This window comes from Hemicordylus capensis, chromosome 2, assembly GCF_027244095.1.
Source record: "Hemicordylus capensis ecotype Gifberg chromosome 2, rHemCap1.1.pri, whole genome shotgun sequence".
In the NCBI taxonomy this organism is placed as follows: Eukaryota; Metazoa; Chordata; class Lepidosauria; order Squamata; family Cordylidae; genus Hemicordylus; species Hemicordylus capensis.
Genome location: NC_069658.1, coordinates 326130982 through 326157477, shown reverse-complemented (window position 1 = coordinate 326157477; position 26496 = coordinate 326130982). Strand labels below are relative to the sequence as shown.

The following is a 26496-nucleotide window of genomic DNA, read 5'->3' as shown; positions in this document are numbered from 1 at the left end:
GTATGCAAATTGTCACAGTAAAGTAAGTGACAGAAATCAGTTAAACCTTCAGCAGTCCTCCTCTTCATTTAACAAACAAAAAACCGGAGAGATAAATGGAGAGATATTCTTTCATGAAGAGATAGACTAACTTCAGCCAAAACTGGTCTCTATAACCCCCCACAGGGAGAATAGGCTGTCAAGCTGTGTCACCCAGATCTCTCCCCATACATATATGTAATCCTTCTCAATTTCCTTCTGATTGTTTGCATCACAACAAGCAGTTCATTCAACAATTACCATTATACAGTTTCCATAACAACTGGTGGAAGCCCATAGGAGGAAATGAAAATAAAAAAAGATGCTGAGGAGGGAAAAAAATAGGAATGATAAAGGTATATATATTTTTAAAAGTTAAAATTTGATTTCAGTTAGAAGCTAAGGTGATCTAGTTAATTGTTCAAACCAAGAGAAGAGTACCAAAAAGTCAGACACTGAGCATTCCAGATAAAATATCTTGGTATGTAGTCTTTTTAAAGCTATTATTATCATATAATAAAATAGTGCCAATAATCTTATGCCTTAAATTTAAAATTCCCTCACTCTTAATATATCTCATCTCCTCTATGAAAAGGAAAAGAGAAACATAAATAAAGGACAAAAATCTGTGGCAATTCTTTAAGTCATTAAAACTATCAGGTTTATCATACAACATCCCAATTCCTAATTAGGTTGTTATCAGTTTTAAACCGTTATATAGAGTCCCCTAATTAAAAGGCCGATTAATGAGGTATAATATTTAATTATACTCAAAGTTAAAACCTATATATTAAACCCTAAATTAGTTACATTAATTATCGTTTCTTCCAGAAAGGTATATAGCAGTTCCTTAAGTCATTGGACCATTCGGGTATATCTTTAAAAATCTCAGTTCCTGAGTAGGTTATTTCAATGCTAAACCCCTATATAGAGTTCCCTAAATCTTAATGGTTAAAAGAAAAAAAGGAACAATTAACACAGGGGATACATTAAAATACAATAATAAGGTATATTATTTAATTATATTCTGTTAAAACCTGTATGTGAAACCCTAAATAAATCAAATGTCTCAAGAAAGAGCCACAAGGGGGAGGGGGAGGAGACCTCAAAAGAAAAGGAAAGGAGAGGGGGTGGGGAAACAAGCTCAGGAGGAAAGAAAATTCCATTATATTAAAAATATATCTGCAAAGAGAAATAAAATACTGATAGATACACCACTAAAAATATCGTGCTTTTCATTTATCCCAGCACAAAGACAGAAAGAAAGAAAAATTGTTAAACATCTCAGCTGACTCACATAACATAGGGTTAATATCAAATCTTAAAACCAGTGTCCAAGGACACTCTCTCATTAAGAGGGAGACTGAACAGTGCCAGAACTTTTACATGCCTGGGAAGAAAGGGTTATCAAGTTTCTATACAGTAAAATTCCTTCAGTTAGAATCCTTCCGTGCAAATCTCGCCGTAGCTACTTATCCAAGGACTAGGTAATTCTAATAAAACACACCCAAAAGACATATAGCTAAAGCAAATAAACTTTTAAATAAGATTTAAATACTTAAAAGATCCCTTTTTGTAAAATCTTCTTAAATTATCTTAAAGTGAAACACCACTTAACAGTCTCCCCTCATGCCAATTTTCCCTCCCCGTATTTGGCAAAAAGTACCACGATTGCAACACCAGAATAAAAAATCATCATCATTCCATCTCAGCTGAGTAACAAGTTCAGAAATTCTTCAAAGTAAAGTCAAGATCCCGATACAAAATGCTAATTGACATGACTGTGATTGAATGGCAGTTCCATCAATGGTACTGAACTACAAAAGACCAAGAAGTCCTGATTCCATTAAGAAAGATAGAACATAGGAAAACAGTCCTCCTCTTCTTGTGCCAAACAGCCAGTTCTCACCAGTCATTTTCATTTCATTTCCCCAGTCAGAGTTTCAAATGGTTAGTAATAGGAAGATAATTGTCCAGCCATAAAACACTTTGTCAGCTGTGCAAACAGAAGGAACTATAAATCCGGAGAAGATCTTTTGAGATCCTGGCAGGCAAATCCTCCCTAATGCAGATAAACTGAGTCTTTCCAGTTGGGACTTTGTAAGTAAAACTTAAGTTGGTTAAATGTGTAAATATGTGGCATTGCAAAGCAATTTTTAAAAGACCCATAAAAAAGCTGCTTTTCTCTCCAAGCCAATCTTCTTCACCATTCCTCTTCACCATTGCAGATGTCGTAACAAAATTCACAGTCATCTCCGACAGTTTACATGTAGGTTAAAGATCAAAATAAAATAAGTAATTGCTGTAGCCTCCAACATTTTAAAAGGATTCTTTAAAGCAAAACTAAAAGCTGATAGCATTTGAATGCTGAGCTCTCTGGTCAAGTCTATAGAAAGATTCAAAAATAGAAAATAGCAGAAAATAAGCAAAAGTTGACAGTAAAAGAAAACCGTAAATCGGACAAACTCACAGCCGTGCCGGGAAGTAGAGATGTGCATGGCTCCAAACCGGTCCAGTTTGGCACGGGGGGGGGTGTAGCTTTAAGGGCAGGGGGGTAGTACTTATCCCCCCCGCCGCTCTTCCCCCTCCAGTGCGTGACGTATGTGGAGCTCGCGTGCAGCGGCGGGTGCGCACGCGCGCCAGAACGGGTGCATGCGTGTTACTTACTTAGGCTCTGGCAGGCTAACGACGGGGGCAGGGGTGGCAGGGAGGAACGCTGCCGCCCCAGAAACGTTACTAAAAACCACAGCGCCGGAGGTGGAAGAGCGGCGGGGGGGAAGTATTACCCCCCCGCCCTTAAAGCTACAACCCCCCTCCGTGCCGAGCCGCCGGACTGGCTCGGATTCGAACCGGTTCAGAGGCCTCCAGCATGGCCTCCGAACCGGTTCGGGCACATTCCTACCGGGAAGTTCAAGGTGAGGTGGAGGAGGTTCACGAAGAGAGAGGGAAAGGAGGGAAAAAACCCATACTAATCTCCAACAAATGCTGTGAGTAGTTTAAAGTTTAAGATTAAAATAAGAAATAAGTAATCGCTGGGATATCAGACATTTTTTTAAAAAACTCTTTGGGGCAAAACTGAAAGCTGTTAGCATTGGAATGCTGAGATCTCCAGCAGAGTAAAGATAGCAAAAAGAAAAAGAAAAGAAAAGAAAAAAGCAAGAGCTCTCGAAGAAGAAGAAGAAGAAAAACGTAGATCTGCCAAACTCATGGCCATGGACATCTCCGAGATTTATTAGGAAGGATAAGATAAGAGGAATAGAGCAGGTCGTCTGTTATTAGGCGATGAAAAGCCTCTCTTCATTCGGTCCGATGATTGCGGAAAGGTCTCTCCAGATGTTCATCCAGGGTTTTCCAGACTTTTTAGGGTCTAGAGACCCCCTAGACTCCCACCTCTAGGAGGAGGGCAAAGCCTCGCACACATACCAACCTCCATCTGGCCGACAGAAGACCAAACGATTGATGAAATAAGACCAAACGATTGATGAAAGCCCTGATAGTTCTATTTAAAATGTGCGGTGATATCTGGCCAGTAGAGCTCCACAGGGAAAGATATTGTCCAGTCAGTTTCAAGAGTTGTAACTGTACTGTGATTGGCTAGCTCTGGCTGCAAATTCCAAGGAGGGACAGTTGTTTTGAACTTTTCCTCAGGAGTGGGTCTGAGGGGCCTCAGAGGTGAAAGTGGGAAGAGCTGATGGTGGGGGAAGGCAGTTCAGGGAGTGTTCAAAGAGTAAAAGGGCAGAGACATTGGGGCTGATCTTTGGGGAAGACTGAGGGGGAGCAGGTTGTGTAGTTCTATTCAGGACGCCTTCAGGAAACTGAGTGGAAGCCCAGATCCCTTGCCTAAGCAGTTTGTCTTCAGCAACTGAAAATCTGCCACAGAATCTTTGATGCTTAACCAGCAACTGCAGAACAAAGCCACTTTATTCTGGGGCTTGAGTTATGGTGACTGGGAAAAGATAATCTAGTTTGTGGGTTCAATGGAGAATAAAACAAAACCTGCCATTTAACCAACCTCTTCAGCATCTTATTTATTTTTCCATTTCCTCCTCTATTCTTTAACACCTGTTTGAAAAACTGTGGAGTACCTAAATAAACGTTATCTTTTCAATATATGCCTAAAGTCCTATATCTCACCAGTGATTAAAATCACCTCCACACCTTATTACCACCTACTACAGATGGGGTGAGACTCAAAGATGATAAGTTATTGGTGGCAGAGGAGTTGTACTAAGTGGATATTGGAGACAGAAGGGTTTTAAGAAGAAATCTTCTTAGAGTTTGTGTTTTAAAAATGCCCAGAGGTAGGGATGTGCACGAACTGCATTTCAAGTACAGTTTGGGAGCGGGACCCAGGAGCTTTAAGAAAGTGGAGAGCAGGTCCTTACCTGTTCTCTGCCAGCCCATGCAGCTTCCTGCTGGGTGGTGCACATCCCAAGCCCCAGCAGGAAGCAGAACTGTGCTTGACCCGTGGTTTGTGCACATTTATTTATTTATTTATTTATTAATAAAATTTTATACCACCCTTCCAAAAGGCTCAGGGCAGTTTACATTAAAACACCATTAAAATCAATTAATAATTAAAACAAAAATTATAAATCATAAAAACAATAATTAACAATTAAAAACATTGTAAAACAACAATTAAATAATCAGAAGAATTTAAAAACAAATTTTAAAAAGCTGAGAAAGCCTGGTTAAAGAGATGTGTTTTCAGGTGTTTTTTGAAAAATGCCATAGATGGGGAGGATCGTCTCTCAGCAGGGAGCGCATTCCACAATCTCGGGGAAGCAGCCGAGAAGGCCCGTCTCTGTGTAGCCACCACATCCCTACCCAGAGGCTGAAGCATTCTCTAAGAATGTATTATAATGAGCAGTTTTTTCACAGTCTAAATCCCTAGAATCTTGGAAACCCTAGGTTGGATCTGAGTATACATGCATTGAAGGTTTCATGAGGTCTGTTAGTGTTCTTATGCCAAGCAAAAACCATCTTTTTCATTTATCCTTTGGTTCAGCTGACTAGTTTGATGTTTTGGTTTTTTTGCTCTCTTTTTTTATACTGAATTGTCTTTATTATTGAATTGTTTTGATTTTTGTTGTACATCTTGAGTGTTGGAAAGATGGCTGACAAATGATTTCAATAAAATCATTTAAAACATCTTATTGGGAAAGCAGCTGGTGATGGTGCTATCCAGTAGATGGTGCTGATGTATCGTGGACTTCCATGTCAGTTGTTCAAGGGAAGAAGTGTCTCCATGGTGTATGATGCCTGTATCACCCTGTAGTAAGAAACTACACATAGCTCTAATAGGCCATGGGATCATTCTCGGCTGGTGTAGGAGGTCACCCAAGCTTGGGATTACATCCCCCCCACATGCTCCAAAAGGCAGGAAGTAGTCATACTTGAAGATCCTTAACTCAGTGCATGTGGGCGGATCTCCTCAGTTCTACTTCCTGCCTTTGCTCCAGAAGGCTCGCATTACAGCTCGCTGGCTTTGGCCTAGTTAACTAGGCCTCTTCTTTTCTTCTGCTTATATTCCTATTGTTTTTGACTATTTCCAATCTATTCTTCACCTGGTATTCTACTACTATTAGTTCTCTCTAGTTACTAAAGAAAAAAGAAAAAAATAATAATTTTAAAATTTAAAAAAAAAATTCATATCTGTTCTTCTACTGTCCTTTCTGTTATTCGTTACCTCTCCTCACCTCTTGCCGACCTTTTGGCCGATGTCCGCTAAAAAGACCTTCGGACTCCTGGCTATTAGGGAGAGATCCGCCCATCAGCGCCTGTTCCCGCCAAAAACTCGGGACTGCGCAAATCCTGTAAGGAAAATGGCAGATGTATCAGATGACCTTGCTGGCGCCTGTAGGCCACAGCGGTCCTCTCTGTTGCCAGATACCGGTGAGGAGACTGGGCGCAATCCATGCCACCAGCAATCAACCGAAGCAGGACGCAGGTGGCGGCACCAGAATCGGAGGCTTCCTGACAAGGAGGCCCCGTTGGTGGCCAGATACCGGTGAGGAGACTGGGCGCAATTCATGCCACCAGCAATCCACCGTAGCAGGACACAAGTGGCGGCACCAGAATCGGAGGCTTCCTGACAAGGAGGCCCCGTTGGTGAGAGAGCTTTCGCCTGGCAGCGCGAGCAAGGTAAGCCTGTGATGTTTGGCCTCGCCCCCCCCCCCCAACTCCTTTCCCTAGCAGTTGGGCGTGCAGGAGGAGGACTGCCTCAGCGAGTATTGGGGCCACGCTGAAAGGAACGTCAGCAGGAGTGGCCGCCCCAGAGCCTGTCGGAATCAGACGGGGAAGACGTGCAGGATGATGAGGCAGGCGGTGCTGAGCCCGTGGATGGGGCGTCGGAGCACCCAGAAGGCCATGAACAGCTCCCCCCGGTAAGATCGGGACTTGCTCGGGGGGGAGGAGGTGAGTGCAGATGCCCCCTATGTGGCCCCTCCCTCAGGGCCTACTCCTACAGGGAATGTGGGGGTTCCCCCTGATGCTGCTCTGCAAAGGGCTGGATTCAGGAGGCCATTCAGGTCTCACTGGCAGCGGCGCTTAAAGCGCGGAAGCCTGCAAGGCATTGCAAGGCAGGCTGTGATCCATGTGTCGTCCTCAGACTCTCAGGAGGAGACGGTGCCCGCTAAGCAGCCCAGGGTGGCTATACGCCAGGACTCTGTGCCCTTGTGTAGGGGGAGGTCTTCAGATGAGTCTGGAGAGGACTCCCCAGATCTATTGTGACCCAGGGTCAGTGGGTCAGAGACATTGCTGGGCAACCCAGACAAGGGGCCCTCCTCCTCGGAAGAGGGGGAGATGATTGAGGACTCTGCTGCAAACTTACACAGTCAGAGGCTCTCTCTTATGGTGGATTTTCAGCCACTAATTAACCAGGCTATTGCTGCGCTTGATCTGTAGCCAGTTACAGAGGAACAGATCTCTCCTGTGTCCAAGGGCTCCTTGGTGCTGCCTAAGGCTAAGGTACCGCAGATTAAATCAGTGATACCTGAGGGCTTTACTAAGACCATCAAGGAGGAATGGGCAGCTATTGCGACTCCCAAAGCGTATGTTGACATTGGCTAGCAAATTGTACAACTTTGAGGAGGAGACTCTGGACTGGCTGAAGGTGCCACTTACGGTTGCTCACTTCGGGGCCCTACTTAGTAGCACAGTGGTACCCAAGGATGGGGACTCCTCTTCTAAGGAGCTAGAAAACAGAAAAGCAGAATCTGCACTGCGCAGGGCCCACGAGGCTTGAGCAGTGGCCATCAGAGCTGACACCACTGTGTCCTTGGTGTCTAGAGCATCGGTCTTGTGTATTGGCGAGTTACCCAATGACCCTCCCACTAATCAATCTAAGATGTGGCGTAAGCTACTTCGTCTGCAGAGGGCGGCTGCCTTTTCAGCGGATGCTACTCTGGACAGTGTTCAGTTCTCGGCACGTGCGGTCAGTGCAGGTGTCCTGGCAAGACGCAACATAGGGCTAAAATTTTGGAAGTTGATAATACGTCTAGGGCTAAATTAGCCGCTGTTCCCTATGCTGGGTGGAAAGCTAATTGGGAATGAGGCCCTGAAAGAGGTCCTCATTGAAACTAAGGATAACCGCAGGGCTCTGCCATCAGCTCCTAGGAAGAAGGACAAGAGTTTTAATCATAGACCGATGCAAACCTTCAGGGCGTTTAGACCTCAGTTTGTCAGAGGGAGCCTTTTAGGCCTTTTCGATCTCAGTGGAACAGATCCAGAGGCCAAGGCAGGCAAGGGTTCACTCAGCAGAACCATCAGTCTCTCGGAAACCAGCAGCGGGGCCCCCAAGCAGCAGTCCTGACTCCCACTCAGGCAAAGTGGGGGTCTGCCATTTGGCCTGTTTGGAAAGAATCCATCGACAGGTGGGTTCTTTCCATTAGCCTACACGGGTACGAAGTGGAGCTGGCCAGCCCCCCAGGAAACAGATTCCTCCTTACCCCTAGATCTGGGAAACCGGAAAAGCACAAGGGGTTGTCCATGGCCATTCAGTATCTGGTGGCTATAGGGGCCATAGAGGAGGTCCCACCTCTTCAGAGAGGCAAGGGCATCTATTCTGTGATTTTTACGGTGCCAAAGAAGGACGGATCGGCCAGGGCAGTTCTCAACCTACGCCCAGTCAACCGTTTTGTGATAAAAAGGAGGTTCAGGATGGAAATCCTTTGTACCATCTCAGAGGCATTGCAGATGGGGGACTACATGACTTCAATAGATCTCCAGGAGGCCTATTTACACATCCCCATTCATCCACGCAGTCGACATATACTCCACTTCTGCTACATGGGGAGGCATTATCAGTACAGAGCCCTTCCTTTTGGTCTCTCATCAGCCACCTGAGTTTTTATGAAGGTTCTAGTCTGCTAGTGGCCACTTTATGCACTGAGGGGGTCCACCTGTATTGTTACCTTGACAACTTGCTCAAGAAGGGGCAGTTCAGTCAGCTCTGTCCAGATCAATGTCTGTGTTACGTGCGCATGGGTTTCTGATAAATGTGGGCAAGAGTCACCTGATGCCCACACAGAGCCTTCGTCATTTGGGCATGGTAATGGACACCTCAGTAGGAAAACTGTTTCTGCCACAGGATCGGATGGAGGTCTTAACGTCACTGGCTTGTGTGATTGCTTCGAGACTGTGGGCCAGCCTTCTCAATCTAGCAAGTTTGTTGGGTCTCATGGTGGCGGCTATGGTCTCAGTGCCTTGGGCGAGGTTTTCATCTACGCCAGTTACAGTGGGGTTTCCTCCCTTACCAGCACAGGATTGCCCTCAAACGTGACAAGAACATTCCTCTCTAGGTGTCTCTTCGCAAGTCGATTCATTGGACGGCCCGGGGAACCTAGACAAGGGCAAGCTGTTCATAGAACCCGAGAGAGTGATGGTCACGACGGACACCAGTCTATCGGGCTGGGGGGCTCACTGTTGGAACAGTTCTGCCCAGGGGCTTTGGTCGGTGGAAGGGTTGCTCCATAGCATAAACTGGCTCGAGCTGTGGGCTGTCTTTCTGGCCCTAAGAGCCTTCACGCCCTTGGTGAAGGGAAGGAATATCTTAATGTGTACAGAACAACTTAATATCCATTCTGGACCATCATGTAAACAGAATTTCCAATGTTCGGGCAGATTGGCTAAGACGGCAGGAGATCCAGCCGGCAGAATGGGGCCTGCACCCTCAAGTATTTAGGTGGCTGACAGAGCAGCTGGGGTGTCCCCAGATAGACTTGTTTGCATATCCTCAGAATGCCAAGATTCAGAGGTTTTACTCACGTTTCCTGATGTTGGCGGCAGAAGAGACGGATACGCTATCGGTGCCATGGCCTCCGTGTCTGCTGAATGCATTTCCTCCAGTGCCGCTGCTCTCCCGTTGCCTCAGGAAGCTGCGGGGTTTCCGGGCATCCCTGATATTGATTGCGTCTTTTTGGCCCAGAGGGCCTTGGTTTTCCGAGATCGTCGACTTGACCGTAGGTCATCCACTCAGTTTGCCAGACCATCCAGTTCTGCTGTGTCAAGGTCCAATTTACCATCCTTGCATCTAGAAAGTGTTCAGCCAACAAGATTTACCAATCGACTTGGCGTAGTTTTCTGCGCTGGATGGCAAAGCTCTCCCTGCAGCTGGACAAGTGCAGGTCGAGGGGATTACTAGGTTTTCTTCAGGATGGCCTTGCGCTTGGTCTGAAACCCAACACGCTTAAACACCAGGCGGCGTGCTTGATCCAGATGTTGTTTCCTCATCAGCGTTTGTTCAGGCGTGGCACCCTCTTCTATGCAAGTTCTTGAGGGGGGCAGCTTTGTTGTCTCCTCTGGTCTGCCATCGTTTCCCGTCATGGGATTTGCATATTGTGTTGTGGGGTCTGCAGTTTCCGCCATTTGAACCACTTTGATCTGTATCATTGCAGATGCTGTCCTGGAAGGTGGCCTTTTTAGTAGCTGTAACATCAGCCAGGAGGGTTTCTGAATCGCAGGCTCTGTCAGTTCAGAGTAATTTGTGTAATTTCTCTAAGGACTCTGTGAGACTTATCCCGGATCCTTCGTTTATCCCTAAGGTAAAGTCTCAGTTTCATTGTGAGGCGGTCATTTAATTACCTTCTTTTTGTCCGGATGCTCGTCACCCTGCAGAGAAGGAGTGCAACCGGACGCAGGCTTTTCGTAAATCAGATGCTCTTTTTGTGGCCTTTAAGGCTTCTAAGATGGGATGCAAGGTCTCTTCAGCCATTATTGCTCGATGGGTTCATTCATGCATTACGATGTTGTATGAAGCCCAGAAACTTTCGGTGCCTGGTCAGATTATGGCGCACTCAACTACATCGGCAGCCACTTCCACTGTGTTATCTTCACCGGTGTCCCATGAAGAGATTTGCAAGGCGGCTACTTGATCGTCGCCTTTTACATTTTCAAGGCATTACAAGTTGGATGAACATAAAGCTGCCAGAGCAGCATTTGGTCGGAGGGTCCTGCAACAGGTCCTTCCGGGTCAGTAGCTCCAGCTTGGGTATTTCCCTCCCGTGGTTGGTGCTGTGGTATGTCCCAAGCTTGGGTGACCTCCTACACCAGCCGAGAAAGGTACATTGGTACTCACCGTGAAGGTGTCTTCTGGCTGGTGTAGAAGAGGTCACCCAAGGCCCGCCCGGGTTGTGTTAGGCTGGAGCTGATGATCTGGTTGTAGGGGGACAGTTTTTCTGTTTTTCTCTGCATTATTGTTTGTATATTGTTGTATATTCTCTGTTGTGTTCTGTGGTTTTCATTCCGTAGCTTGAGCTGTTTTAAGCACTGAGGAGATCCGCCCACATGCACTGGGTTAAGGATCTTCAAGTATGACTACTTCCTGCCTTTTGGAGCATGTGGGGGGGATGTAATCCCAAGCTTGGGTGACCTCTTCTACACCAGCCAGAAGACACCTTCACGGTGAGTACCAATGTACCTTTTTTGTACATCTAAGTGGCATATTATAATCTAAAATGATATCTCAAGAAAATAAGGTGATATAAGAGAATCTAGAGTTGAACTCGCCTCAGAGCAGGCAATATCCGTTCCAGCAAGCTTGCAGCATTGTCTCAGCCTCAGGGATGAGAGATTAGTTTTGCAAAACAAAAGAAGCTGAGTGTCCAGGTACAAGAGGAGCAGATGGTACTAGGCATTTTCCAGATTATATGCTGTAACATACTTGCAATGTATCCACTAAGTGCCCCACCATATTGCCTGTGTTTCCACATCAGTGTCGCTGCATTGTCAGTGGGGTGCTGTTCACATTTCCCATGCCTTGATTTGAATTTCAATGATGCATTTTCGCCCTACAATGTTGTAGATGTATTTTTCTGTTGTAGGGAGCCTTTCCCCACATTTTATGCGTTGTAGCATTTTGCAGTATGGACAGTTCTCCACCCCCCACACCCCAGCACCACCTGTGCTTGTTTCCTCCACCCCCTTGCCATGGGGAGAGAAACAGGCAAGGAGAAATCTCAGCTTTCCCCTCCTTTCCTCCCCAGAGATCCCAAACCACACACCTCCCTCCTCCTCTGCTTGCTTCCAACATAACTTGAGCTTGTCAACACAGAAGGGGAGGGGAAAGCAGCTGAGCAGAGTTCTGAATCCAACCCTTTCTTATGTACATTTTACTGAAGAGGAAGCCCATTGAACTAAATTCTTTACTTCTGTGCAATCCCACTTGCTTAAGAGCCTCCCCATCTCTTACAACTTTTAAAAAGGCAATCAAGACACATTTGTTCACCCAGGCTTTTAATTAGATACTGTTTTAATTGTTTGATTATTTTTAATAGTTTTAACCTTTTACATTTTAAAAATAAAACCTTTTTATTTATTTTTTATTGTTTTGTTGTAAACCGCCCAGAGACTTGCGTTTTGGGCGGTATACGAATATGTTAAATAAATAATTGATAAATACCACAAGGCAAAGGGCAGGGAGCGAAAACAGTCACTTACTTAAAAGGAAGCCCATTGAACTGAATCGTGATTCATTTACTTCTCTCCAATCCCACAGCCCTCACTGGAGGAGCGCTCCCCTCCCCTCCTCCTCTTCCTACCTATTTATTTATTTATTTCTCTGGAAGTGTCCTGCTGCCATCTTCCCTCCTCAGGAGAAGGCCTGGCACATGGGAAGCAGCAGGGGCGGAAAGGCGCCCCACTGCTGCTGCAAGGCTCCCCGGCCCTAATGAGGTTCTGCCTGGGGCACCGACTGAGGAGGAGTGGCATAGGCCGCTGCTGCTGCTAGGGCCCCGGTGAGGGAGCTGAGGGGCCGCAGTCCACCGCCACCATGGAAGAGAGCACCCACCTGGCCACACCAGTTCCTCTCTTCCCCCCTTCCAGGCTCGCCACAGGATTCACTTTAGCTCCCCCATTAAATTTTTAAAAAAAAAATCATGTCACACACACTCCACGACTCCATTGGCCCAAATGGAGCAGGAGGAGGGACAGATAAATGCATTTCAATGAGACTATGGACACTCCTGCCTGGAAAATATGTTTCAGTGGACAGACAATAAGAATGGCCACCAGCTTACAACAAAGCATTATACAACCCTTTACTCTCATTTTGAAACCATTGCACTATTCTGTCACAGTTTGCAACACATTAACCATTGCAATCTCGTAGTCCGGAAAACGCCCTGGAGGTGCACGGTGGAGGAGTTTAGTCACAAGCAGCAGTGATTGGGTTGTTGTTTCAAAGCATTTACAGACAGAAGGAAGTTTGTGCAGTGCTCCAGCTACAGAGGACTACCCCTTAGCTTTTATGCAAGTGACTATTTTTAACGGGTTTTGGAGGGGCATGATTTGGCTAGTGTTGGGAATGTGAGCAGAGCATGTGAATGTCATTCAAGCTGGTGGGTTTTATTTTCTCCATAATTCAAGCACCGAATTTATGGTGTTTTGTTAAAGAAATAATTTCATACTGGGGCTATTGTGTGGGCAAACTATAAAGGAATATTCCCTGAGCAACCATGTTTATGCTTTAATACCTCACAGGTTTTTCCTGAGGCAATGATGTTCAGTGAAAACATACCCTCCCAGGTTAGGTGGCTGGTCACCTGGGGCATCCTGAGGACAAAGGCTTGTTGATCTAATTAGCAACCTTGTCCAAAGGAGAAGGGCCATTCAAAGCAGCTTCTGGTCTTGTTAGAAGCACTGTCAAATAGTTGCACAAATGCCTTCCACATTTTGCTCTTCCAGTGTTACGCACAAAGGGACCAGGACATGCATAAGCTAGCTGTAGGTGCATTTGAACTATGAACATCTCCTTGCCACACGTGAGTTATTGTTTGTCAGACATACATCTACACCATTCCCACAATCCACTAACCAAATAAACAGGAATCAAGAAATGTTGGCTCGGTTTAGAAACCAGACAAAAATTTTACTCAACAGGCTACGATGGTACATTACTAACATTTTCATTCATCTGGCATCATTTTTCACTCATCACAGACACAGACAAATAAACTAATGGATTTCCTGAGCCCTGCAAATAATTATTTTTCTAAAAAATGAGATAATATTAAACTGGCAGGATTTATTTCTGACAAATCTGTGCTGGCTTTTGTTAATCACCACATTCTTATCAAAATGTTTACAGACTGACTACTTTATAATCTTTTCCCTGTAACTGAAGTCTAACTGACTGATCTCTAGTTTGATCTGTACTTTTATCCCCTCTTTGGAGACTGGGACAACATTAGCCCATCTTTCCAGTTTTCTCCAAAGAGCTCCTCTCTCTATCTGATCTGTGACACATCATGTTTCCACCTTGAGCAGCCATCCCACATTATATCAGTAGTGCAGTTCCACTGGTGTAGTAGAAGCATATCTCAAGTTCCTCCAGCAGGAAAAGGACCTACTTCAGATCCTATGCTGCTCAAACTGTGGCATCTTAGCCATTTCCCAGGATTTCTCTGAAATGATAGCCAATGATTCTGAGAGTACATTAGTACGATTTATTTAGTACCCTGGAATGCAATTCATCTGGCCATGAATGTCTGGACTCATGTAAGGTAGATAGGTGTTTCTTAAACTCCTTATCAGTCTTGAACTGCAGTGGGTGTTTTGTGACTCACACCACCTCTGGATCTTTACGGTATCATAGAGTTTTGGAAGGGATCCTAGTGGTCTTGCTCAGAGTAGAAACTATCATTGGGAGCATATCTGGAGCCTGGAAGGGATATACGATTTTGCATATTTCAGCTCCTCTCTCTCTCCGATCGGTGACACATCATGTTTCCAACTTGAGCAGCCATTCCAAGTTATATCAGTGGTTCAGTTCCACTGGTATAGTAGAGGCATATCTCAAGTTCTTCCAGCAGAAAAGATCCTATACTGCTCAAACTGTTGTTTGTCGGTTGGTTTTAAGTCCTGGATGTATCAGGGCAGCTACCTGCTTGAACTTGGGGTTTACCGATACAAGAATGGCAGCCTGAGCAGGGGAGTACATCATCATCACTGTGATACACACCAATTGAATTGTTTGGGTTTTTTGGACCTCTTCTGTCATAATCATGATCTGTGCCATGTATACAGAAAGGTAAAGGAACTGGAGGAAGAGAATAGTTCCAGCTGCCTTGAGATGGGCTTCTGTTTGAGGGCTCCTCAAGCTGGATTCTTCACCTGTAATCTTGCAGATATGTTTGAAGAGTGAGGCAACAATCAGGATGGAGCAAAGTAAAACTACAAGGAAAGGACAGGAAATACCAGTAACTAAGAAGAAGATTTTGTAGGAATTGAGAGTTTCTATCATATACTCTCCTCAGGACATGTTTGTAATGTTGGCTGTTGTGTTAATCTGGGATTGTATAGGACTCTTTCCAATGGATAAAAAGGAAGTGATCAAGGAGGAGGCTACAGATGCCACCAGAAGCCAAGGTAGCAGCCATGATATCCTCAGTTTGCACCAAAAAAAAGAGGGAGTGAGTGCTGTTCACTATCTTGACGCAATAGAAGACACAAAGCCAGGCAGTGAGCCAGAATCTGCATAATGTAACAAAGACAATTAAAAAATGGATGCAAGAGTTGGCTGTTGAAGATGGACAGTAAGTTCTTACTGAAGCAAAGCAGAGTCAGTACAACTGTGTAGCAGAGACTGGACATACCTAGGGTCAGAAGGAGTTGTTCACTGGAGGCCAGGCTCCTGTATTTCGTCCATTCAATGATCATCACTGCAACAATAAAGCCATTGGAGGTGAGCCCACCCAGGGCTAAGCCAATTACAGCTACCAGGAAGACAATGAGTTGGGGAGAAGACATGTCACCTTTTCTTCGTACAAGGGGACTTTATCCAACCTAAGTTATTGAGCACAGATTGAAAGTGGCAGTAGCAGACCCTTGACGTGTTAAAACTGAACATCAAACCATGCAAATGAAGGAAGCTCTCATTTCCACAACATGTCTATCTGACACAGTGGTGATGAAAATGATCATTTAGATGAGCCTGCCTTACAACATTTTATAGATGGTGTTCTGTTTTGGAGGTTGTCTGAAAAAGAGGATATACAATAGAAAGAACCATTCTCTTTAACAGGCTCTGCTTTTCTTTCCCTGGTACACAGGTGAAGATTAGCAGGGGTTGGAGATACTTGTTCTGAAATGAGGAACAAACCATTTTGGGAAATAGTTCCTGAAATATGTTTACAGTCAGACCTTCCCAGTGTTGGTTCTCAGTATTACTAGAGCCTTTGCAGCTGACTTAAAAAAAAAAAATCAGTTCCCAAATTAAAAGCAAATGTTTATTTAATGACTTGAAGAATATATATGCGGCCATTTAATAATAATAATATCCCCATGGCAACTTGCATGTTAAAATAATACAAATAGAGTCTTAAAACAATACCAAAAAAAAGTGCAGCAGACCAAACAGCATAAAAACTTCCGGCCGAAGAGGGGGAAGGGGCAGCAGTAGTGATGTGCCCGGACCGGTCCGGAGGCTATTCTATAAGCCTCCGGACCGGTCCGGAAACAGGGTGGTTCGGTTTGGAAAGATTGGGGTGGGGGGTTCCATTAAGGGCGGGGGGAGGGTTTACTCACCCCTCCCGCGCTTTCCACCTTTGGCACTGTATTTACTTTAGAAATTGGGCAGCAGGATACCTCCCTGCCGCCCCTTTCTCCCCTCTTGGCTCCTCCGCCTGTGTTAGAAATGGGGGGGCAGGATATCGCCCTGCTGCCCCTTTCTCCCCGCTTGGCTGCTCTGGTTAGAAATCGGGCAGCAGGATACCTTCCTGCCGCCCCTTTCCCCGCTTGGCTGCAAAAGGCTTTGAGAAGGCTTTGCACACCCCTAGGCAGCAGGGAGGTACACTGCCAGCCCAAAGGTTTTACTTGCCATGAGCGTCGGGGGGGAGGGCTAAGTGCACCCTCCTCCACTCTTAAAGTGGCACCCCCCACCCCCTTGAGCCTACCCCGCCTGGTTCTGTGCACATCCCTAAGGGATACAGGAATGTGGCCCCTCCCACCAGGTGTGACTCACTGCAGCCCTAGCTGACTCCTCCCTCTGTCCCTCTTGTAATTTGTGATTGTTTAGCAAAGCACCAAGAGGAAGCGGCCCACTCCAGTTACGAAGTAGTGCAGAGCCTTATTGTTGCTGTTAGTCAAGAACAAGCATGGAGATTGTAGTGCAGTATAAAGTAAATAAGATTTATTAGGTTAAGCAGATTTGAGATAGGAAAGACCTATCTTAACTATGAGCTACAAAGGGAATAGGAGGGGGGAGAGAGAGATGCTCCCATCTGCTCTCCAAGGAGAAAGGAATTGGAACGGACTCGCTGAAGGAAATACTTGAGGAGTCAAGGCAGGGGTCATAGAGTAGAGGCAGAGCAGGGACAGGTAGAGGAACCCTCACTAACTACCTCTACTCCCAATGCCCCTAGTGGTCATTAGGATAGTTGGTGCAAAGGTTGATGCACTGGAACTCCATCTCCCAACATCTCTCCAGGCAGAGAGAAACAACAACTAAATGCCACAGAGCTCCCACAGCTAGCCCTGGCAAATGCTAGCAGGGCTGTCCTTAGGGTGGGGTGACCGGGGCAATTGCCCCCAGCCCTGCACTGGCACAGGCCCCACTCTGGGCACCCTGCAGTGCAGCCTGCCCTCCTCTCTCCCCCAGTCCCAGCCACTTATCTTTCCCCGCAGCCGATCTTTTGTGTCTGTCTGTGTGCAGCTTGAAAGGCTCTGTCTCTCCCCGCCTCTCAGCTGGTTGGTGGGTGGGTGGGGCTTCCAGAGAGGCCTCTATGCAGGCCTCGCTGAAGCCTGAAGCTGAGGAAGCAGGCAGGCAGGCAGAGAGTGTCCAGCACCAGAGCTCTCTGCAGACTCTCTGCCCAACCCAGCCCAGCCTTAGTAATGGAGGTATGGTGTGATTTCCTTTTTGTGGTTATCATCACCACCACCACTTGAATATTTAGGGATTGGCTTGTCATAGGGCTTTGGTACTGAGCAAAGATGTAGGGCAGGTGGGAGGAATAGGTGTCTTTAAATGGAAGTGGATTGGACAAATTGCCCAAAAAGTCCTATATGTGGTTTGTTTCATGGCAGAAAATTACAAAAATGTCTGGAACTGAAGCCCCCTTCCCCAGACCATCATTCCACCCACATATGGAAGAATCTGCCCTTTGCCTTCATAAAAAAGAGTAAAACGCCCCCCTTTTAGTCCCAGCCTTTAGATCACCTGGAATGACTTGGCATAGGGCTTTGGCATTGAGAAGAGATCTAGGGCAGGGTGGGAGGAATATCTGTATTTAAATTGAAGTGGAGTGGACAAATTGTTGGTTTTTAATTTTTTCCTTTTATTTAAAAAAACCCATTCAAAAAGTCCTATAAGTGGCTTGCTGCGTGGCAGAAAATTACAAAAATGTCTGGAATTGAAGCCCCCCTCCCCCTTAGACCAGCATTCCAGCTCCATATGGAAGAATCTGCCCTTTGCCTTCATAAAAAAAGGGTAAAACACCCTCCTTTCTGCTAGCCTTTAGATCACCTGTCCTAGAATGACTTGGCATAGGGCTTTGGTATTGAGCAGCGATGTAGGGCAGGGAGGGAGGAATATGTATATTTAAATTCAAGTGGATTGGACAAATTGTTGGGTGGATGTTTTTTTTTAAAACCATCCAAAAAGTCCTATATGTGGTTTGTTTCATGGCAGAAAATTACAAAAAATTCTGGAACAAACAATATATAATATTTTTCCTATTTATTTATTTATGAATGAATGAATGAATGCACTATGCTCAAGTTGATTTGCAGCCCAGAAGGTCTGATAACTGTGAAGCATGTGTTGTGCTTCTTATTTTTGTTTCTTTAGAAATGCATTATATGTCCAAAAACCTCACTCACACTATTTGCACGGTATGTCATCAATCAGTATGATTCTGTAATGATAAGGAGGCCCCGCATATGCTGATTCACCCCTAGCCCTGCACCCCACTAGGGATGGCCCTGAATGCTAGCCTTGGCAAATGCTAGCCCTGGCAAAAACAAAACAAAACACCACAGACACACACACTGGGACTTCTCCCTTAAAGAGAAACCAGCCTCTCAAAACCTCCCCCCCCATCCTATTTGTTTGTTTGAAGGAAAAAGGGTTGTTTTGTGTAGAAAAGCTTGTTTATCTCCCTGAATCCACTTCTGCTGTTCCCAGAGTAGGCTTCAAAATGTACACTTTCAAAGTGTACTTTTACCATCTACAGTTTCCAAACAGCCTTCAAAGGCAGGCAGCTCCTCATAATCACGTTATAGTTATTTCCACAGCAGCAAGTTAACTTGTGCCAAAAAATAAGAGCTATCTGCAGACTTTGCCAGGGTGATTTGTTCTGTTGGTTGCTAGTTGCTCATCTCTCCCCCTCTCATACTTTGTTTGTTTCATAGAAAGGGGTTCACAATTGTTCAAAACAATAACAAAAACCAGCATGTGACAGCCATGGTAGCTGAGTTGGCTCACAGAGCCATCTGCTTAAATTATTGCATTAAGTTTTGCCAGAACCATTTTTACTTCCTTGGAGCACTGCCATTTTGAACTGCACAAGCACAGCTTCTGATAACTGGTTCCCAGATGTTTCAGTACAAATGCTGCACATCCTCTTCAGCTCTGTACTGGCCCATAGCATGCATGTAATGTAGAACTAGGTACGTGCCTGCTAATTCCAAGCAAAAATTTTGGTGATGATCCAGGCGGTGGCGGCTGCCGCTGCTACGCCAAAGATTCCAAATGTTGAAGAATATATTGTTGGAGATGGACTTCCAATGCATCGACCTTTTGCACCAACTATCCTAATGTCCACTAGGTGCATTGGTAGTAGCGATAGTGAGTAAGGGTCTCCCTAACTGTTCTACCTGTCTCTATTATATGACTCTACAGGTATTTCCTGTTGAGAGTCAGAATCCCTTCCTTTCCTCTTAGAGAGCAGATGGAAACATATCTCTCTCCCCACCACCACCACCTATCCATTATGTAGTTCTATAGATTAGGGTTAGGTCTCTCCTATCCAAAATGCACTTCACCGATAAATACTTAGTATTTAGTTCTACAAGAATCTCCATGTGTCTTCTCTAAATAGCTGCAACAACTAAACTCTGCAATTACTGGAGTGGGTGGCTTCTTTAGTGCTCTGCTAATTAACTGGGGGATAAAAAATTACAACCCCCAACATATATTTGAGGCAAAAAATGCTTGCATCCCTTTTCTATGCATGTATATTCAGAAAGAAGTCCAATGGGATTTACTGTCAGCAGGTGAGTGTGCATGGGATTGCATCCTTAATTGATATGTTTCACTAACTATGATAGGTTTTTGTTTTTTTAGCTTTACACTATACACACAAATGTGTGCTATAGAGCAATGCTTCCACCAGAAGCACCTCTTTTTTCTTTTTTTTTGCCAAAAACAACCTCATTACCAATCCTACATTACCAAAGCATACAGAAAAAATAAGTTTCACTCTTTCCCCTTGCACCATTTTCCTGTTGAAAATTGCCCCCGAGGAGCAATTTGAAGAAATTGCCACTTTGGGAGAAAACTGCTGCTCCATGGGGAAGGTTATGGCAAGAAAATGGTGCAAGGGGAAACAGTAAATCATATCATGGTCCTGATCAGAGTTGCCCCACCTTATGCACTTGTTTTTTTGGGAGGAAAAAGAAGAGCTATTTCCAGTTGGAGGCATACCTCTATAGCACTTATTTGCATTCACATCTACAGGTGAAACTCGGAAAATTAGAATATCGCACAAAAGTCCATTAATTTCAGTAATGCAAATTAAAAGGTGAAACTGATATATGAGACAGACGCATTACATGCAAAGCGAGATAAGTCAAGCCTTAATTTGTTATAATTGTGATGATCATGGCGTACAGCTCATGAAAACCCCAAATCCACAATCCCAGAAAATTAGAATATTACATGGAACCAAGAAGACAAGGATTGTAGAATAGAACAATATCGGACCTCTGAAAAGTATAAGCATGCATATGTATTCAGTACTTGGTTTGGGCCCCTTTTGCAGCAATTACTGCCTCAATGCGGCGTGGCATGGATGCTATCAGCCTGTGGCACTGATGAGGTATTATGGAAGACCAGGATGCTTCATTAGCGGCCTTCAGCTCTTCTGCATTGTTTGGTCTCATGTCTCTCATCCTTCTCTTGGCAATGCCCCATAGATTCTCTATGGGGTCAGGTCAGGCAAGTTTGCTGGCCAATCAAGCACAGTACACTGTATACTTTTCAGAGGTCTGATATTGTTCTATTCTACAATCCTTGTCTTCTTGGTTCCATGTAATATTCTAATTTTCTGAGATTATGGATTTGGGGTTTTCATGAGCTGTATGCCATGATCATCACAATTATAACAAATTAAGGATTGATTTATCTCGCTTTGCATGTAATGCATCTGTCTCATATATCAGTTTCACCTTTTAATTTGCATTACTGAAATTAATGGACTTTTGCACGATATTCTAATTTTCCGAGTTTCACCTGTAGTATGACCCTTTTAAAAGCACACATTTGTTTGCTGTTTACAGAAAGGTGAACAGCATGCAAAGATGTGATCCTGATATAGCACAGTGGTAACTGTATCTGTTCTTTATTTGCATCCTTATGATTGCAGCTTTTATTTTATTTGCATCCTTATGATTGAGCTTTTAATTGTTTTTGAAAATAGGTTTTGAGAGAGAACTATTTATTCCGTTCCTAAAAAGTTCCATTCTTTCACCCAGATCAGTTTGGGTTGAATTGGCAGTTATTCTCCTTGACCCCAAATTGGGCCCTCTGTTTTGATGATGATTCAATTTGGGGTTGAATTTTTCAATCATCCCTGATTCAACCCAAATCGCACACCCTTACCAAAGAGAGCTTTGAGTCTGGGAGTACTCCCAAACTACATTCTTGTTCTTTCTGCGGGAGTATAATCCCATCAAAAACAGGCAGATCTAAACCATCTCTCGAGTCCCGACCCCCTCACACTCAATACCTCTGTCTTATGTGGATCTAACCTCATTTTTTAATCCTGCATCCAGCCCATTACCACGTTCAGGCAGACATTTAGGGAAGTTAAGCCATTTCCTCATGAAGCTAATATGGAGAAATAGATTTGGGTGTCATCATCATATTAGTAACACCCTGCACCAAATCTCCTGATCTCTCCCAGTGATTTCTTGTAGATATTAAAAAGCATTGGAGACAGTATGGAACCTTGTGGAACTCCATACAGTAGCTCCTGCTTTGAAGAGCAACAATCTCCAAGTGACACCATCTAGAATCCACCCGAGTTAGGCAGGAGCGGAACCACTGGAAAAAGTGCCACCTAGTCCCAACTTCCTAAGGTGACCTGGCAGGAATCCATGGCTGATGGTATCAAAAACCACCGAGAGATCAGAAGGTCCAACAGAGTCACACCCTCTGTTAATATCTAATTGGAGATCATCCATCAGACCAACCAAGGCAGTCTCAACTCCATAGCCTGCCTGAAAGCCAGTTTGAAATGGATCTACTCATCAACTTCTGCTGGTTACTTTGCATTAAGCTCTGATTTGTGTTTTGTGGAGGACAATTGGAGGGGTAGTTACCAAATGTTTTGTTATAGCCATTTAGCTGTGGTCTTTGGAACTGATTTTTTTCCTGGCAACCAATTAGTGGATCTCTCTTAGAAATCTCTGTTGTAGGGCTTGGTTTGCCAAATGTGTAGGTGTTTGCCATTACTTGCTGGGCTATCAAGTTGCTGGGCTATCAAGGGTGGAGCAGTCCTATTGACCCTAAGCTGCTGTGTCTCAGATCAGTCTGCAACAAATTTAAGCACAACGTGATACTGGGCAGAAATCCCAACCCACCCCTCAACTAATGCAGCTGACAGCAAACTCTCATGACATATATCATGACAGAAAGATATGTATAAATAAAGGGATTAAACTGTGTATGTGTGTGTGTGTATACACACACGGGAACTAGATCCTGCTTTGCCCGCAAAATATGTGAGCAGGGAGGATAAAGAAATATACAGGCCCTGAGAGAGAAAGATACCAGATGTCCAACTACAGACCCTTGGAGATTTCCAAAATTGGACCTCAGCTGATACTACATAAGGTTTAACAGAATTTCCAAACTCTGTTGATCTCCAAGTTCCATTTCTTCTAGTTCCAGGCTTTTTATCTAGTTCCTGTCAGTTTGTAGAGTGGACTGTTCCATGCATGCTCTTTTCTTGGGAGTAAGCTGGGAGGAGCTAAAAGTCAATTCTGTTATTCATCATTCTTAACATAAGTTTCTTCATTCTGTCTAACCAATTAAATACTCTATCCTGTAATAATGGGGCCAAATTTGCAAAGCCTTTGAAAGTCATTTTCCTAATCATCTAGTGATGTCTCTAGATCAGTGGTTCTCAACTGGTGGGGAGTGGTTCTCAACAGATGTTGCTGAACCACAACTTCCAGCATCCCCAGCCACAATAAATTGTAGTTCAGCTGGGAAAGATGTTTTCTTGCTGATTGTTTTGCAGGCTGCTGTGGTACCCAGAAGGGAATCATGCCCTAAGTGGAGTAGAGACAGAAGCAGATGTCTTCATCAACTGTGTGCAGTGGATTGTACAACACCTTTCCTTTGAAGCAGCCACTGGAAGACAGCCATTAGCTGAAAAGGCAGAATTCTAGACTCTAAAATGCCAAGAAACAACTTGTAGTTATTTGTACCTTTAAAAAAAAAACTTGTACCTTTAAGATAGTTCATTGAGAGTATGGACAGCTGGAAGGAGGCAGCTTCTAAAAGAATGTAGCAGTAGGTAAAGTCTGGCCTAAGCAGATCTGCCAAGTTGGATTGTTGCTGCCCAGAGACATAAGTTTTGGGTGGGATAGAAATATGTCAAATAAATTAGCTTGAGATGTGCCTTCAATAAAGTGATTGTTTTTGACTTCTGCCTTCATTGTGGATACAACATATTGGCAATGAAGATGAGATAGCTTTTTAACCAATGAATCTATTTATCCCCTTCATTTAGAGTTCAGGTGAGCCTTCATTCCTTTTCCATTTGGATCTGAATGTTTGAAAATTATCTACTTTCAGCTAATGATAAAGAGGTTCCTGAGGCAAAGAAATGTGCATAGCTTCTTCTGTGCTTTGAAGTTAAAGGACCATGTGTATTTTACACCTTTTCTATTGCAGATGATAAATATGAAACAGCACTTACAACTTCAAAGAATGTTTATGAGTCAAATGCAAATGTTTTAGCTAATTGCTGCACATTCTGCCAGTGGGAATAGACATTGGAAGAATCTGTATTGCTGCTATTGATGGGTTGATGTAGTTTTGGAGACATAATGAATGAGATGATTACAGATCAGTTGACTGAAAAAAACAACAACACCCAAGTCTACATTCATATGTTTGGCACATGATACCCACTAAGGAATTGTAAGAACTAAGCAGAGGTGGCCACAGATGGATTCCCAAACTGGAATGTCTATAAGAACATAAGAACAGCCCTGCTGGATCAGGCCAAAGGCCCATCTAGTCCAGCATCCTGTTTCACACAGTGGCCAACCAGATGCTGCTGGAAGCCACAGGAATAGTTGAGGGCATGCCCTTTTTCCTGCTGTTACTCCCCTGCAACTGGTACTCAGATCATGTGTTATCTGCCAGTCACATGATAAAACTGCAGTGACATATGGATCATCATTACAACTTGTCCTGAGTCAGATTCTGCATGGGAGAAGGTAGCAATTGATACTGTAGGGCTTTTTGGTGTTGCTCCAATTGATTGCTGTTATGCTATTACATTAATTGCTGATTGTTATAGTAAATAGCCTGAAGTGGAATTTATATCACAAGTTACTTCCACTGAAGTCACTAAATTTTTTTCTGTTGTCTTCAATAGAGAAGGAAATCCTAAAGAATGTATTTCTGATAATGGGGCTCAGTTTACCTCACTGGGATTTGAAACCTATCTAGCAGAAATAAATATTATATGTAAGAGGTCATCTGCATATTATCCTCAAGCAAATGAGGAAATTGAGCAGTTTAATAGAATTTTAAAATATAGTTTGCAGACAGCAAAGCTGGAAGGAAAAGCTAGAAAACCTTTACTACTAAATTTCTGTAGACTGCTTAGAGCTACATGTCATGCAGCAACACAGAAATCACCTGCAGAATTATTGCTTGGGAAGGAGAGGCACACTATATTGAATGTGCTGGAGTGTTAAGATCTGAACCGGAAATATCCTTAGAATCTGACAGGGAATGTTGTGGAAAAGAAAAAGAAGAATCTAAAGCGTATACTGATCAACACTGTGGAGCTAAGGGGCAGAAACTTGCATGTGGTTCTTACCAGGAGCGTAAGGAGGCTGGTGGTGGTCCATGTGCGGTCGCGGCCATGCCCCCCACATCTGATGTCAGAAGCAGGGGCCCAGCTAGCCACACCCCTGCGTCTGACATCAGATGGGGGCGTGGTCTCCCTCCCAAACGAGGCCGCGCAGCCCAGTTTGGAAGGGCAATCAGCCTGTGCTGCATTGGGCAGCGTGGGCCGGAATGAGTCTCCCTGCCTTAAAGGTAGGGAGAGCCGTTCCGGCTGCACTGCCAATGCAGCACGGCCCAATCTCTCTCCTAAATGGGGCCATGTGGCCCCATTTGGGAGGGAGATCAATCGGCCCTGCTGCATTGGCAGTGAGACCAGGAGCAGCCCTCCCTGCCTTTAAGGCAGAGAAAGTCACTCTGGCTGCACTGCCCAACACAGCACGGGCCAAACGGGGCCACGCAGCCCCGTATGGGACCGAAGTAATGCCCCACGTCTGACATCAGACGTGAGGGGCTTGTCTGAGGCCACGCTTGCAGCCCCTGATTGGTGGCAGCCTGGGTTCTTTTGCCCAATGGTGGCTCCACCCCTGGTCCTTAAATTTCAGTTAAGAAGCCTGGGATTTTGCAGAAGGGAGAAAATAGATTTGTCTCCAGATAAAGCTATTGAAAGGAAAAACTTTATACCTATACATTGTCTGGTGGACATGTGTCAAATATTTCTTATCTTGTTCCAATAAGTGGTAGAAGTGTGCTAGATATCCAGTCTGTTAGATAATGTTCTTTCATCATCTGCATCATTAGAAACTGATCAATTGAACACGATGAATTAGAAACTTAACTTGAAAGGCAGCTAGATGACCACCTGTTTAAGCTAGACAACCACCTGTTTAGACTGAATATTATGCTATGTTTAAGTATGGGGACTTATTAAGGATTTGGCAGGGCTGCTAAACTGGATTGTTGCTATTGTATGCAATAAAATGGTTTTGTTTTATGTATACCTTCATTGTGCATACAACACAACTGACCTGTGGGGATGTATACACTGCTATATGAAGATCACTAGATAGGCCTTAGCTTTTCTCTTATTTTTCTTCTACTGATGCGGAAACTGCCCATTTTAATGAAATAGTGATGTCTACTATAGCATTTTTAAGACATTGGCTGGATTAATTGTGCCCAGTGAGTGATCCTGTACCTAAAGAAAAAGGAGTGAAAGCTGACAACTGAACTGCAATTGTTTCTGTGGTTACTTTTGCAAGCTATTTGTAGTGCTTATGAAAAAGTAAAGAACAAGAAACAGCACTGTCCCAGCTGCCTTGAAATGAGCTTTCATTTGGGAACTTGTAACATTTGAATCTTTGCTTGTCATGTAGCAAACATGTCTACATAGTGAGATGACAATCAAAATGGAGCAGAATAAAACGACAATAAGGGGACAACCCAAACCAATGAGGAATGCAGCAACAAGGTAGTGAATGCTAGGCTTTAGTATAACCTGGGCTTGAGCTGTGTATGAACCCTGGCATGTTGTGTTGTTCTGAGGTTGTACAGCTATGTTCCAAAATGCCAGGAATGGAAATGAACAAGGAGATGAATATGGATCCAACAAGCAGCCAACACAATAGCCTTGATATCCTCAGCTTGCACCAGAGAAAGAGGTAATGGGCACAATTTGCTATCTTGATGGAACAGAAGACACCGCACCAGGCCAAAAACCAGTGTTT

At 44.3% G+C, this 26496-nt stretch overlaps 1 protein-coding gene across 6 annotated transcripts in view; it reads left to right on the top strand.

Annotated features, from left to right (window-relative positions):
* LOC128346752 (acylamino-acid-releasing enzyme-like) overlaps positions 1 to 25767 on the top strand; it is a 60131-nt gene extending 34364 nt beyond the window's left edge. For 5 of the 6 annotated variants that reach the window (XM_053300375.1, XM_053300374.1, XM_053300376.1 and 2 more), the window contains one exon: positions 22983 to 25767. In XM_053300375.1, coding sequence (XP_053156350.1) covers positions 22983 to 23133 — 151 coding nt within the window. In that variant the 3' untranslated portion in view covers positions 23134 to 25767. Of the gene's footprint in view, positions 1 to 13203; positions 13281 to 22982 lie in introns of all 6 variants that reach the window. The other variant, XM_053300372.1, reaches the window with a different exon arrangement.
* The last annotated feature ends 729 nt before the right edge of the window (positions 25768 to 26496 follow it).